The sequence below is a fragment of the Microcaecilia unicolor genome, chromosome 4 (assembly GCF_901765095.1).
Source record: "Microcaecilia unicolor chromosome 4, aMicUni1.1, whole genome shotgun sequence".
Lineage (NCBI taxonomy): Eukaryota > Metazoa > Chordata > Amphibia > Gymnophiona > Siphonopidae > Microcaecilia > Microcaecilia unicolor.
In genome coordinates this window covers 365,980,430-365,995,604 of record NC_044034.1, presented here as the reverse complement: position 1 = coordinate 365,995,604, position 15,175 = coordinate 365,980,430, and the positions used below count along the sequence as shown (strand labels likewise).

The 15,175-nt window shown below is 48.5% G+C and overlaps 1 protein-coding gene across 2 annotated transcripts in view; it reads left to right on the top strand.

The window, feature by feature from the left end:
- Nucleotides 1–15,175, top strand: part of EFHC2 (EF-hand domain containing 2) — a 169,557-nt gene that overhangs the window by 19,649 nt on the left and 134,733 nt on the right. For both annotated transcript variants that reach the window (XM_030199702.1, XM_030199701.1), the window contains one exon: nt 2,580–2,803. In XM_030199702.1, coding sequence (XP_030055562.1) covers nt 2,580–2,803 — 224 coding nt within the window. The remainder of the gene's footprint in view (nt 1–2,579; nt 2,804–15,175) is intronic.

Genomic DNA, 15,175 nt, shown 5'->3' with positions numbered 1-15,175 from the left:
AAATATACAAAATGTTAGAAACCTACTGTATTAACTCAGAATATCTACTTGAATGGTGTACAATAGTGTGTACACACTATTATACACCATTCAAGTAGTTATTCTGAGTTAATACGGTAGGTTTCTAGCATTTTGTATATTAAATTTTAACTGCTTGACCTTTGACCATTCTTCTAAATTTTGGAGATCTCTTCTCATGGTTTTTACTCCCTCTGGGGTATCCACTCTACTGGCTATCTTCATGTCATCTGCGAAAAGGCAAACTTTTCCTTCTAACCCTTCAGCAATGTCTCTCACAAATATATGAAACAGAATCGGCCCCAGTACTGACCCCTGAGGCACTCCACTACTCACCTTCCTTTCCTCCGAACGAGTTCCATTTACTACCCACCCCCTGTAGCCTCTGGCATTTAGGCACAAACCCTTACACCAGCTCTATGGTGCCTACTTTCCTGCATAGAATGAGTACTTAAATGTTGACACACTGTTACAGAATTACTTACCTCCTAAATGTTTTTCTTTTGCTGATTTTTATTTTAGTCCTGATTATCTGATCTGAAGAAGAAGGGTCACCTTCGAAAGCTCATCAAAAAATGTATTTAATCCAGTAAAAAAAGGTTTCATCTTATTTTCTTTTCTTTGTTTTTGTTTTAATTTTATTTATGTTATTTCTGAAATTAAATTAATGTAAGTTAAATAGCCATTGGAACCACAAAGAGTGCTTACATTCCAGATGCAGAGCAGCATTTTAGAAAGGATGACCAACTTGGAATCTGGAAGTCCATTTCTTCTGTATTTTAGAACAGGATCTGTTCTGAAATACATGAGAAATGGATGTCCAAGTGCTGGCTGCGTCCAGCGTGAACATCCATTTCTACAAACTATGGACAGGGCAAAACATGGACAGCTGTGTGGCTGCAGACAATCATCCATATTATAAAATGGCAACATGGATAGCTATATGAAGTTATAGTCCAGTGGTTCCTAAACCTGGTCCTGGAGACACCTCAGCCAGTCAGGTTTTCAGGATATCAACAATGTATATTCATGAGAGGGATTTGCATGCTTTCAAAAAGTACAAAGACCAGGGGACACTCAATGAAATTACATGAAAATACTTTAAAAACAAATAGGAGAAAATATTTTTTCACTCAAAGAATGGGTAAGCTCTGGAACTCATTGCCAAAGGATGTGGTAACAACGGTTAGTGCATCTGGGTTTAAAAAAGGTTTGGACATGTTCCTGGAGGAAAAGTTCATAGTCTATTATTGACATGGATATAGGAGAAGCCACTGCTTGCCCTAGGATTGATAGCATGGAATGTTATTACGCTTTGGGATTCCAGAATCTTTTTATTCTTTGGTATTCTGCCATGTTCTTGTGACCTGAATTAGCCACTGTTGGAAGCAGGATACTGGCTAGATGGACCATTGGTCTGACCCAGTCTGGCTATTCTTATGATATCCTGAAAACCTGACTGGTTGGGGTGCCTCCAGGATTAGGTTTGGAAATCACTGGAATAGTCTAATGGTTAGAGCAGAGGTTGCTGGTTCAAATCCCAGTACAGTATTTTGTATTTTCTCTCTCTGTCTTTTTTTTTTTTTTTTTAATTGTGAGCCATCCAGGGACAGAAAAATATCTACTGTGACTTCTCTTACTCCATTCAGTGGAGAACTTCACCTTTCTGTAACCTAGACATGCCATATACCAGGTCTAACGACAGACATCCATGTTTTTGGACATGGATGTCCCTTCCCCTTCCATATTTTGGGCCCTCCATAGTTCTGCCTAAGCCCTGCCCAGATCACACCCCCTTTCCTACGCCCTCTACAGTTTTAGACATCCATGTCCAGCTTTATAAAATTGGGATTTGGACATCCATGCAATATGGATGTCTAGTTGCCGGTTTTTAGACATCCAAAACACAAACAGAGCTTCTAAAACAAAATACTCTGGTCACTTAGAGGCCCTTTTAGCAAGCTACGGTAAAAAGTAGCCTTAGGTCATCCTTACGCTGGTCTTTCCATGCTGTCAGGCCATTTTTACTGCTGCATTAAGATGGCAGATTTTCCTATTTTTTTCTATTAATGGCCACATGTTAATTTTGCCATTAGTGGGTGGCCTTAAAAAAAAAAGATTAGCGTGTGAGCCCTTAGTGCCATCTATTTTGTAGGTGATAAAGGTTCACGTGGCAATCTGGCCACTCTAATTGATTAGCAGACATGACCACTCTCCACCCCTCAGACATGCCAGTAGCACATGTACATCTCAAAAGTACCGCAATACGCTATTTTAAGATGTGGTAAGTAGCTTGGTAAAAGGGCCCCTTAGTGTTGTAATCAGCAGATGGAAGTTTCCCAAGATGCTGTTTTGGCTAACGCATATATTGTAATGTTGAGATCAGTTTTCAAAATCTCTGCAAGCGTCTGGCCCAAATTGATAAGTGAGACAGAGATATATTCCTGTGAGCCTTTCTCTATTCTTTTACCTATTCAGTTCAGCTCTCAGCAGTTTTACTTACACAATCCAGCCGTTACAAATAAGATTCACTTCATTGGCTTTCAAATGTTATGTTTTAGGAACCATAATTCGGCGTCATCGAATCCCTCTCCCGCCACCCAATGATGAAGAATTCTACACTGTGGAACACTTCAACATCAACCAGGAGGTCGTCTTCTATGCCAGGCCTTACATGATTGTGGATTGTGATCAGTTCACCAGAAACTTTTTGCGTAAGCTTGGCGTGAGGTTAAACACTCCAGGTTCTGTTCCCCCAGATCCGTTCACAGCATCACGGAATAAGGTGAGAGAGAGATGCAGGGCCCTAATTGCCTTTTACATTTTGGAAGTTAAAAAAAAACCCCAAACAACTCTACATCTCCAAATCTGGGAAGCGTTCTCATGTTTTTGAAAGTCAGAATAGTAATAAGCCCAGTAGATATAGAGAAGGAGGAAGTATATTTGGAAGTCAAACTAGGAGCATCCCGAGTCACAATGCCCCCCTAGCTCACTATTCCATGGCCACTGCAGGGGAGATAGTGGATAAGGAGCAGTTTTTGGGCTTCTTTCTCCTTTGCATTCTGTGTGGCCCTGAGTCAAACATACCCTTATTTTTCTATACTCTTAATTTTGGAGGTTTTCACACGTTTTCTGGAATTAATATATTTTACTGTGGGCCCCTAGATGCCTCTTATCCATTAGCAGTTTCAGAATATAATTGTTCTAGCACAGCAATTTGTGTGAAACCTTACTGGCACAAGCAAGCCATCTCATTTGTGATTTAACCCATTCTAGTTAAATATGAACTCTTCCCAGAGTTTTGTTTTCTAGGAAAAAAGGTGCCAGTACTCATGTAGAGCCAACCTTAGGGAGTTATTATGGCTATTTTTTTTTTAGCTGGTACAGTGTATGCATAGGTAGAAAAAGAAAACCAACACTTACACAAATGCACAGGAATGGAGGTGATCAAGCAACAGGATGATCCAAAGTGTCCATGAGGAAAATCTTTATTCGTAGCTGTATGAATACACAGTCCTGAACAAAACTGGATTCAACCACACAGTCCCAGACAATTCTAGACTCAACACAGGCCATGTTTTGGTTTCCCAGCCTTCCCCAGGAGTCCTCTGCAGTTACAAGGAAGGACGCCATCAGCAAAGCTGCAGCGATTCCTTATAACTTTTTTCTTGCTGTAAACATTGATTCAAGATTGGGATGCAATTGTTGCTCTGTATTGAGTCTAAATTTGTCTGGCACTCCACTCCTGTGCTCTGAGATGGTGTGAATAGCCATGTGACCCAGAATAGATCTTCCTAGAGGATGGTTGTTTTTCAATCTGTGGGTCACAGGTTCAAGGCTGGCTGGTACACCAATGGAGAAAAAAAAACAAGTTGGGAGTTTTAGAGAGAGAAATGTAATGAGGTACTCTATACTGGTGCGTACCAGCTGAAAAAAAGCCCTGACACTTCCAAGGAAAGGTTCCTGCAATTATTTGTCATATTATTAGTTTAATATGCTTTAAACATGCACACTTCTTCCCAAGGATCGGTGCTAAGTTAGTAGAGGAGATACATGGATCAATCCATACAAGGGTTACCCATGTATCCCCTCATTTTATAAACTTGCGTGCCCAATTTGATGCTTAGTATGAAAAGTCATGCACCCAAGTTATAAAATAAGGTCAGTTACATGTGTAACTTAATTGAATAATTAGACACTAATTGGCTTTAACAACCAATTATTGGCTATGTTTGCTGTTCGTCTGTTCCTTTGGAGAAGGTAAGCAAAAAAGAAAACAGACCACTGCTACAACAGACCTCAAACACCACCTGCTGGCCAATCTAAGGCAATGCACTGAAAGAAAAGGAAGGTGTCATTGGGTAACATTACAGATCACAAGCATGAGAGTCACCTGTTTCACCACAGTAACCATTATCCCAACCCTCTCCACCCGCCCTTCCTCCATCAACCTCCCCCCCTTACCCCTCCCTTCCCCTTACCCATACACCCAAAAAACACATCCCCGTGTGTAACCACCATTAAGGATCTCGAGAATTCCCAATTTAGAATATCAACCATATAGCAGTCCCCAAAATGAAAAACCAAAGAATGCAAGTGCGCCACAGGCGCTGGCTAGAAGAATATATTGTTACTATTGTAACCAAAAGGCAACAGGCAATGCTTTTCAATTTACCCAAATGAGAGAGGCATATTAAGAACCAACAGAGAAACAACAGATTGGACATCCATCTTACTTTAAAAAAGGGAACCCCCCCCCCCCCCCCCAGTAACATCCCATCCATGACCCAGTCTGTTACAAATATGGGTTTGCAAACTCCTCAGGCCTTGAATCCAGTATAGGTGTGCCCTATACTGGATTCGAGTAGCCCTTAGAAAAGCATCCCGTGTTCCAGGAAGCCAAAATGCTCTTGATGACACCTGCACAGCCACATATTCATCTCCATGATGCAAGTGTCTCTGCCTTGGCCTTTACCCTCAACAGGGAGGATCAACGAGAACACCAATCTGCTTCACCCTGTCTCCCAGAGCCATGAAGTAGTCACTTTTGATACATTCAGAGCTCAGAGGGGTACCTTAACAGTATCATTTCTACTGACATGGATAAGCAGCATTAGATAATAGTCATTAGGCTTGATGAGTCTCAGCAAGCTCTCTGTAACATCTTGAATTTTGGCACCCAGCAGACAGCACACTTCCCGGAACATCAAGCCTGGTTTGCAGATGGATGCCTCTGTACCCCTCAGAAGAGAATTGCCAACCACCACTACCTTTCACTTCTTAGTGGTCACTGAACCAGCAACTTTGGGGATTTCAGGCTCCGATTCCTCCTCTATCTGGGATGCTCTCACTTCCTCCACTTCCAGGGCTATAAATCAGTTATTCAGTTGGAGGGCGGGTGAAGTCATGGTATTGATCCTCCGGGATCTCATGATGTGAGTCCAGTTGTCCTCTTTCAGCACAGCTTCTTCTTCCTCACTGCTGGAAATCTTTGATGCTTCATGAAACATTTCATCAATGTATTTCTCATTTTTGTGGATGCTTCTCAACCTTGCCACCTCCTCTCTCAGTTCTTTCAAGAGGGATTCAAACTGAAGACATCTTGCACACGAAACCAGCCCCTCTCGATCCAAGATGGCCGTCTGACCAGACGTGCTTGTCGGAGCTCCTGAAACTTACCGCCGTGAGTTGCTGACACGGAGCGCTCCCCAAGAGCAATGGGGAAGAGGAAAGGTAAAACAGCAGCTCTTGCCTCCCCGAGCGCAGTTGGAATACCCGCCATGTCTCAACCAAAGCTGGAAAGTTTCGGAATCCGAGCACTGGGAACGCCGACTCAAGCTTCTGGTAGCTCCATAACGCCAACGTCGGAGCACAGCGCAGAGGGCGTCACATTGAGCCCTCCCTCTGGTTTGACTCCTCCGCAACCAGGGCGAACTAGCGGAGCTGAAGGGGAGTCGTTTGAGGGAGCATCCGAAGTTGATGACTTCCCGACGACGGTGGGAGGCCCAGCTTCTGCTTCTACACCAGGTACTTTAACAACTGAAGGGGGTTATTTACCCCCAGCTATAATCCAGGGAGGAACAGCTACTGGATTAGGAAGAGGTATGTTAAAGCCAGAAAAAGTCACTTTGGACAATCTCTGGGAGGCCATACAGGGGCTGAACACATCTCTCCAGCAAATGTTTAACTATACTCAGACGGAAATAAATCATTTAAAAGTTACTGAATCACAGATCTCTACCAGAGTTGAGAAGTTTACATCTAAAATTGAAAGTGTTGATTCAGAATTAAAAACTTTACAAACTTCAATGGTCTCTGTAATTAAAGACAATAATTTCCAGGCACGTAAATTAGAATATATGGAGAATCAGCTTAGAAGATGTAATCTAAGATTTCTAAATTTTCCATCTTCTCCATTTATTACATCTGTTGAACTTTTGAAAAAATATTTTCTTGAGATACTGGATATTCCAATGGACAGTCACCCTTTAGTGACTAAAACAGTTTATCTTAGAAAATCGATGTGGTTCCAGAATCTCCACAAAATGACCTGACTGATTTTCTTGAAAGATTTGAAATTTCAGATAGAGCTACATTGCTTGTTACTTTTGCACTGGAATCGGACAAACATTTAATATTGCGTACTTATTTCCAGAAAATGAATGCTGTCTTTATGGGCGCTAAAATCCAGATTTTTCCTGATCTTTCTAAAGAATCACAAGCCAGGAGGAAGGAAATGATGGTTTTTAAACCAAAAATCCTTTCACTTGGGGGTACTTTTCTAGTTAAATTTCCCTGTAAGTGTATGATTACTATGTATGGTGTTAATTACCTTTTTACATGCCCTAAAAGACTACAAGAATTTGTTTTGGCTCGAGAGATTGTAAGGGATACCCCTGTATTAGTATCTCCTAGTTAAATGTGCTGACTAGGCTGCTTGATTCTAACTTCCATCTGGTCGTTAATTTAAGTTGATTAAGTTTATTGCTTTGTATTATTTTCTCTCTTGGATCCTCTCCATTGTGGACTAATTATTTTGGTAGTTTCTTTTATTTCTATATAAATAGAACAATTCTGCTGGATTGTATATATTTTGTGAATTCCATGCATTTTGATGTAATATCATCTTTATGTATTAAGTTGAAAATTATAAAAAAAAAAAAAAGAAACCAGCCCCTCTCCTGGGATCACACTTTCTGTCTGCACAGAGACAGAAGCTGTAACTGGGCAACAGCTTGGAGACATGGTGTTTCCCAGCTATACTGCAGTTATAGAACTATTTGCACCTGTGGAAAGAAAACAGAAAAAGCCCTACCAATGGCCCCAACATTTCCTCAGCTGTCCTGTAGGCTAAAAGTAGCAGCTGTCTTCTTTTGTGTAAGGACTGACACTTCAAAAGAGATTATTTAGGTCACCTCTCCTTTTAAAATACAGGTAAAAAAGAAGTCCTGGAGCAAACAAGCAAAGAAGCTCCTTAAAGAGAAAATTAAACTAAGTCTTCTCTACTAAGATTAAAAAAAATAAAGCAACAGTTTTCCCAGCAATATAAAATTAGAATTTAAATAAACCTGTTCCTCAAATAAATAAGGGGTCCTTTTACAAAGTGGCGGTAAGCTCAACACGGGCTTACCGCTCGCTGAAACAGAAGTACCGCCGGGCTACCGCAGCAGCCCAGTGGTATTTCCCACCCCCAGCACGTGCCATTTCCAGCTCCGGTGTGTACCTGGCGATAATTGGGTAGCGCACACTGCCGGGTTAGCGCAGGAGCCCTTACCGCCACCTCAGTGTTACCTTTTTTATTGGACTAACTTAATAGCTTTCGAAGGTAACCCTTCTTCTTCAGATCAGAAATAAACAAATGTTGATAAATATCTCGCTATATAATAATTGGTCAATCTGCGTCCCTGGATGGCTGGCTGGCTGGCTGGGTTTGTAACCGTATGCTAATGAGCTTATGTCAGTTCACCTCCAGTGTTCCCTTCCCTTTCAGTGTCCTGCCCTCACGGAAAGACGAAGTGACAGGGCGGGACACTGAGAGGGAAGGCTGGAGGCGACGCGAGCCGAGCCTGCCGCCGCTGCGACCTCGGGTATGGAGTGGAGGGGAGGATCGCTGGGCATGGATGAGATGGGATGGGAGGGCAGAGGAGGGGAAGTAAGGGCAGGTGTCATGGTCTCAGGCTCTTGGACACTGGAATAATGTGAGCCCTTGGGCTACTGTTGAGGAGCGGCAGCAGCAGGCAAAATCCCCCAACCAGGACTGGACAAACAAGCAAGGATGGAGCTGGAATCTGGAATAGACTTGGCTTGGCTGGACTGGAACCAAATGTTGGAATACACTTGGCTTGACTGGACTGGAACCAAATGCTGGAGTAAACTGGACTGGAATAACAGGACTGGAGCAACCGGACTTCACCTGCGCTGACCACCGTTTCCCAGAGGTTGAGCCCCTAGGTGCCGGCGGCCTGCAGGACTTACAGGACGGAGCTGTAGACAAGAAATGCTGGACCAGACTGACTGGAACAACAGGATTCTCACACCAGACACTGGATACTAAACAAGCTTGACTAAAACAGGATTCAGGATTCTCAAACAGGGTATAGGATTCTGAAACAAGCTTGACTAAAACAGGGTGAAGGATTCACAGACAGGCTAAACAGAAACAGGGCCAGGGTATACATACAAGCTTGGCAGAAGCAGGGCTCAGGATTTACAGACAAGCTTGGCAAAAACAGGGTTTAAGATACACAGGCATGGCTGGAACTAAAGGTAAAGGGGTAAGAACAGGGGAGGACTGAAGCTGAATACAAACACAGGACTATGCTCAGACAGGACAAGAACTAAAGGTAATGGGCAAGATGGAGGCAGAACTCAAGACAGGCCACACAGACAAACAACAGAACGAAGGCAGAAAGCTAAAATGCTAACAGGTAGCCACAAGGTCACACAAACACACAACAGAACTCTAGACAAGAACAAACACAAGTGCCACAGGCACACCAACTAGAAACAAGGCAAGGCAGAAATGCAAACTGCATACAAACTGACCTGAAGACCTTTGGTGTTGCAAAGGCCCAGCTGAAAGGGCCAGGTGCCTAATAAAGGCAATTACAAGTGAGGTCACAGGTCAGGGTTCTGCTTAGTTCCAAACAACCCAAGCAAGTTTGGCAAGCAGGAAGATCCGGACTGGAATGACTTCTGAAACATGCATAGTAACATAGTAACATAGTAGATGACGGCAGAAAAAGACCTGCATGGTCCATCCAGTCTGCCCAACAAGACAAACTCATATTTGTATACCTTACCTTGATTTACACCTGCCTTTTTCAGGGCACAGACTGTAGAAGTCTGCCCAGCAGTATTTCCCGCCTCCCAACCACCAGTCCCGCCTCCCATCACCGGCTCCGGCACAGACTGTATAAGTCTGTCCTCCACTATCCTCGCCTCCCAACCACCAACCTCTCTTCCCCCACCTGCTCCGCCACCCAATTTTGGCTAAGCTTCTGAGGATCCATTCCTACTGCACAGGATTCCTTTATGCATATCCCACGCATGTTTGAATTCCGTTACCGTTTTCATCTCCACCACCTCCCGCGGGAGGGCATTCCAAGCATCCACCACCCTCTCCGTGAAAAAATACTTCCTGACATCTTTTTTGAGTCTGCACCCCTTCAATCTCATTTCATGTCCTCTCGTTCTACAACCTTCCCATCTCCGGAAAAGATTTGTTTGCGGATTAATACCTTTCAAGTATTTGAACGTCTGTATCATATCTTCTTCGAGGACAAGCAGGCTGCTTGTTCTCACGACTGGGTGACGTCCGCGGCAGCCCCCACCAACCGGAAAAAGGCTTCGCGGGACGGTCGGGACGCAGGGCACGCCCACCGCGCATGCGCGGCCGTCTTCCCGCCCGTGCGCGACCGCTCCCGCCAGTTCCTTTTTTTCCGCGACTGGAGAGAGTTGTGCTTTTGCCACTCTCTCTGTTTTCAGCCGCCGGATTTTCTCGATCGCGTTTACGCGGATCGTCGCTTTGCTTCTGGTTACCGTACGGTTTCCCTTTTGTTTCAAAACAAAAAAACAAAAAAAAAAAAACCTGCGCGTGTGGAGCACGCGCTCCCCTTTTCCCTCGCTTCTAGCGGGGACGCCACGTTGCGGCCTAGTGGTCGCTCGGTCGTTTCTTTTTTTGTGGTGTGATTCCAGCCACCATTGACGACTTTGACTTCGCCGACGCGATTTTTCCGTCGATGTCCGCGAAGGTCCCGAGTGGATTTAAAAAGTGTGGTCGCTGCGGCCGGCCGATCTCGCAGACCGACACCCACGCTTGGTGCCTCCAGTGCCTCGGGCCGGAGCACAATCTCAAGTCGTGTTCTTTGTGTCTAGGTCTCCGGAAACGGACTCAGGTTGCGAGGCAAGTTCTGCGGGACCGTCTTTTTGGAACTTGCGCCGGCCCCTCGACGTCGACCTCGACGGCATCGGTATCGACGGCCGGTCCTTCGGTACCGGTATCGATGCCCGAGACATCGGCACCGATGGCAGCGGCCCCAGGAGAACAGGTCCCGTCGGCCCGCCGGTCCGCCGGTGAGAGTGGGGGTGAGAGGCCGCGTGGGCAATCGGCCCCGGTCACTCCCTCAGCTCGTGGGCCACGGGACCGAACCCTGTCTGACCCGGTACCTCGAGACTGAGGGGGATCGACCTCCTCCTCCTCCATGCCTTCCGGCACCGGTGACGGGCATCGGAAGAAAGATAAGAAGCGCCGTCACCGGTCGCCCTCGGTGCATCCGGATGTCGGAGAGGAGGCGACGCCGAAGCGTCATCGCCGAGAGGAGAGGTCTCCGTCGGTTGTGGAGGTACCGACGCGTCGGGGTTCCGGCACCTCGGTGCCGTCTCCTGGCCCCCAGCAGCTTCCGGCACCGACACCCTTACCGGCCCCACCGCCTTTCCCGGCAGCGGGCCTGGACGAGTGCCTCAGAGCCATCCTTCCGGGGATCCTGGAAGGGCTGATGCGCCAGGCTGTGCCGGCGCCGGGGGTGCTTGCGCCCTCGGCGCCGATGACTGTGGCGCCGGTGAGCTCTAGCCCGGCGCCGGGGCCGTCGACACCGCCGCCGCTTGCGGCGCCGGTATCGACCGCCACGCAGGTGGAGTCCCCGTCGACGTCGATGGAGGGAGCTCCGTCCCCGCCGGCGCGGGAGTCCACCGCTCGACGACACCGAGACCTCGGTGCCTCGACGTCGAGCCGGGCCCGGTTCAGGACTCAGCTACATGAGCTAATGTCCGATACCGAGGATGAGGACTCGTGGGGGGAAGAGGAGGACCCTAGATATTTCTCCTCAGAGGAGTCTACGGGCCTTCCCTCGGACCCCACGCCTTCACCGGAGAGGAAGCTCTCACCTCCTGAGAGTCTCTCTTTTGCCTCCTTTGTGCGGGATATGTCTATCAGCATTCCCTTCCCCGTGGTCTCTGTGGAAGAGCCGAGGGCCGAGATGCTCGAGGTCCTCGACTATCCATCACCACCTAGAGAGTCCTCCACGGTGCCGCTGCACAATGTCCTAAAGGAGACGCTGCTTCGGAACTGGGTGCGACCATTAACTAACCCCACCATTCCCAAGAAAGCAGAGTCCCAGTACAGGATCCACTCTGACCCAGAGCTCATGCGGCCCCAATTGCCCCATGACTCAGCGGTCGTGGATTCTGCTCTCAAGAGGGCACGGAGTTCGAGGGATACCGCCTCGGCGCCCCCGGGGCGGGAGTCTCGCACTCTGGACTCGTTTGGGAGGAAGGCCTACCAATCCTCCATGCTCGTGACCCGCATCCAGTCATACCTGCTCTATATGAGCATCCACATGCGGACCAATGTGCAACAGCTGGCGGACCTGGTCGATAAGCTCCCGCCGGAGCAGTCCAGGCCTTATCAGGAGGTGGTCAGGCAGCTGAAGGCGTGCAGAAAGTTCCTGTCCAGGGGTATTTTTGACACCTGTGACGTGGCATCTCGTGCTGCGGCCCAAGGTATAGTGATGCGCAGGCTCTCATCGCTGCGTGCCTCTGACCTGGACAACCGTACCCAGCAGAGACTGGCCGATGTCCCTTGCCGGGGGGATAACATTTTTGGTGAGAAGGTCGAGCAGATGGTGGACCAACTGCATCAGCGGGAAACCGCTCTCGACAAGCTCTCCCACCGGGCGCCTTCAGCATCCACCTCCACAGGTGGACGTTTTTCCCGGGCCCGGCAGGCTGCACCCTATTCTTTTGCGAAGCGTAGGTACAACCAGCCGGCCCGAAGGCCTCGTCAGGCACAGGGACAGCCCCAGCGCGCTCGTTCTCGTCAACAGCGTGCGCCTAAGCAGCCCCCTGCGCCTCCACAGCAAAAGCCGGGGACGGGCTTTTGACTGGATCCACGGGAACATAGCCGCCCTACAAGTGTCCGTACCGGACGATCTGCCGGTCGGAGGGAGGTTAAAATTTTTTCACCAAAGGTGGCCTCTCATAGCCTCCGACCAGTGGGTTCTCCAAATAGTGCGGTGCGGATACGCCCTGAATTTGGCCTCCCTGCCTCCAAATTGTCCTCCGGGAGCTCAGTCTTTCAGCTCCCATCACAAGCAGGTACTTGCAGAGGAACTCTCCGCCCTTCTCAGCGCCAATGCGGTCGAGCCCGTACCACCCGGGCAGGAAGGGCAGGGATTCTATTCCAGGTACTTCCTTGTGGAAAAGAAAACAGGGGGGATGCGTCCCATCCTAGACCTGAGAGGCCTGAACAAATTCCTGGTCAAAGAAAAGTTCAGGATGCTTTCCTTGGGCACCCTTCTGCCAATGATTCAGAAAAACGATTGGCTATGTTCCCTGGATTTAAAGGACGCATATACTCACATACCGATACTGCCAGCTCACAGACAGTATCTCAGATTCCGCCTGGGCGCACGCCACTTTCAGTATTGTGTGCTGCCATTTGGGCTCGCCTCTGCCCCACGAGTGTTTACCAAGTGCCTCGTGGTGGTAGCGGCCTACCTACGCAAGCTGGGAGTGCACGTGTTCCCATATCTCGACGATTGGCTGGTCAAGAACACCTCGGAGGCAGGAGCCCTCCGGTCCATGCAGTGCACTATTCACCTTCTGGAGCTGCTGGGGTTTGTGATAAATTACCCAAAGTCCCATCTCCAGCCAACTCAGTCTCTGGAATTCATAGGAGCGCTGCTGAATTCCCAGACGGCTCAGGCCTACCTTCCCGAAGCGAGGGCCACCAATCTCTTGGCCCTGGCTTCGCGGACCAGAGCGTCTCAGCAGATCACAGCTCGGCAGATGTTGAGACTTCTGGGTCATATGGCCTCCACAGTTCATGTGACTCCCATGGCTCGTCTTCACATGAGATCTGCTCAATGGACCCTAGCTTCCCAGTGGTTCCAAGCCACCGGGAATCTAGAAGATGTCATCCGCCTCTCCACCAGTTGCCGCACTTCACTGCTCTGGTGGACCATCCGGACCAATTTGACCCTGGGACGTCCATTCCAAACTCCGCAGCCCACGAAAGTGCTGACGACGGATGCATCTCGCCTGGGGTGGGGAGCCCATGTCGATGGGCTTCACACCCAGGGTCTGTGGTCCCTCCAAGAAAAGGATCTGCAGATCAACCTCCTGGAGCTCCGAGCGATCTGGAACGCACTGAAGGCTTTCAGAGATCGGCTGTCCTGCCAAATTATCCAAATTCGGACAGACAATCAGGTTGCAATGTATTACGTCAACAAGCAGGGGGGCACTGGATCTCGCCCCCTGTGCCAGGAGGCCGTCGGGATGTGGCGTTGGGCGTGTCGGTTCGGCATGCTCCTCCAAGCCACGTACCTGGCAGGCGTAAACAACAGTCTGGCCGACAGACTGAGCAGAGTCATGCAACCGCACGAGTGGTCGCTCCATGCCAGAGTGGTACGCAAGATCTTCCGAGCATGGGGCACCCCCTCGGTGGACCTTTTCGCCTCTCAGACCAACCACAAGCTGCCTCTGTTCTGTTCCAGACTTCAGGCACACGGCAGGCTAGCGTCGGATGCCTTTCTCCTCCATTGGGGGACCGGCCTCCTGTATGCTTATCCTCCCATACCTTTGGTGGGGAAGACCTTACTGAAGCTCAAGCAAGACCGCGGCACCATGATTCTGATCGCGCCCTTTTGGCCCCGTCAGATCTGGTTCCCTCTTCTTCTGGAGTTGTCCTCCGAAGAACCGTGGAGATTGTTTTCCGACTCTCATTTCGCAGAACGACGGAGCGTTGCTGCACCCCAACCTTCAGTCTCTGGCTCTCACGGCCTGGATGTTGAGGGCGTAGACTTCACTGCGTTGGGTCTGTCTGAGGGTGTCTCCCGGGTCTTACTTGCCTCTAGGAAGGATTCCACTAAAAAGAGTTACTTTTTCAAGTGGAGGAGGTTTGTCGTGTGGTGTGAGAGCAAGGCCCTAGAACCTCGTTCTTGCCCTGCACAGAACCTGCTTGAATACCTTCTGCACTTATCAGAGTCTGGCCTCAAGACCAACTCAGTAAGGAATCACCTTAGTGCGATTAGTGCTTACCATTATCGTGTGGAAGGTAAAGCCATCTCTGGAGAGCCTTTAGTCGTTCGATTCATGAGAGGCTTGCTTTTGTCAAAGCCCCCTATCAAGCCTCCTACTGTGTCATGGGATCTCAACGTCGTCCTCACCCAGCTGATGAAACCTCCTTTTGAGCCACTGAATACCTGCCATCTGAAGTACTTGACCTGGAAGGTCATTTTCTTGGTGGCAGTTACTTCAGCTCGTAGGGTCAGTGAGCTTCAAGCCCTAGTAGCTCATGCTCCATCTACCAAATTTCATCACAACAGAGTAGTGCTCCGCACCCACCCAAAGTTCCTGCCGAAGGTGGTGTCGGAGTTCCATCTTAACCAGTCAATTGTCTTGCCAACATTCTTCCCCAGGCCGCATACCCGCCCTGCTGAACGTCAGTTGCACACATTGGACTGCAAGAGAGCATTGGCCTTCTACTTGGAGCGGACACAGCCCAACAGACAGTCCGCCCAATTGTTTATTTCTTTCGACCCTAACAGGCTAGGGGTCGCTGTCGGGAAACGCACCATCTCTAATTGGCTAGCAGATTGCATTTCCTTCACTTACGCCCAGGCTGGGCTGACTCTTGAGGGTCATGTCACGGCTCATA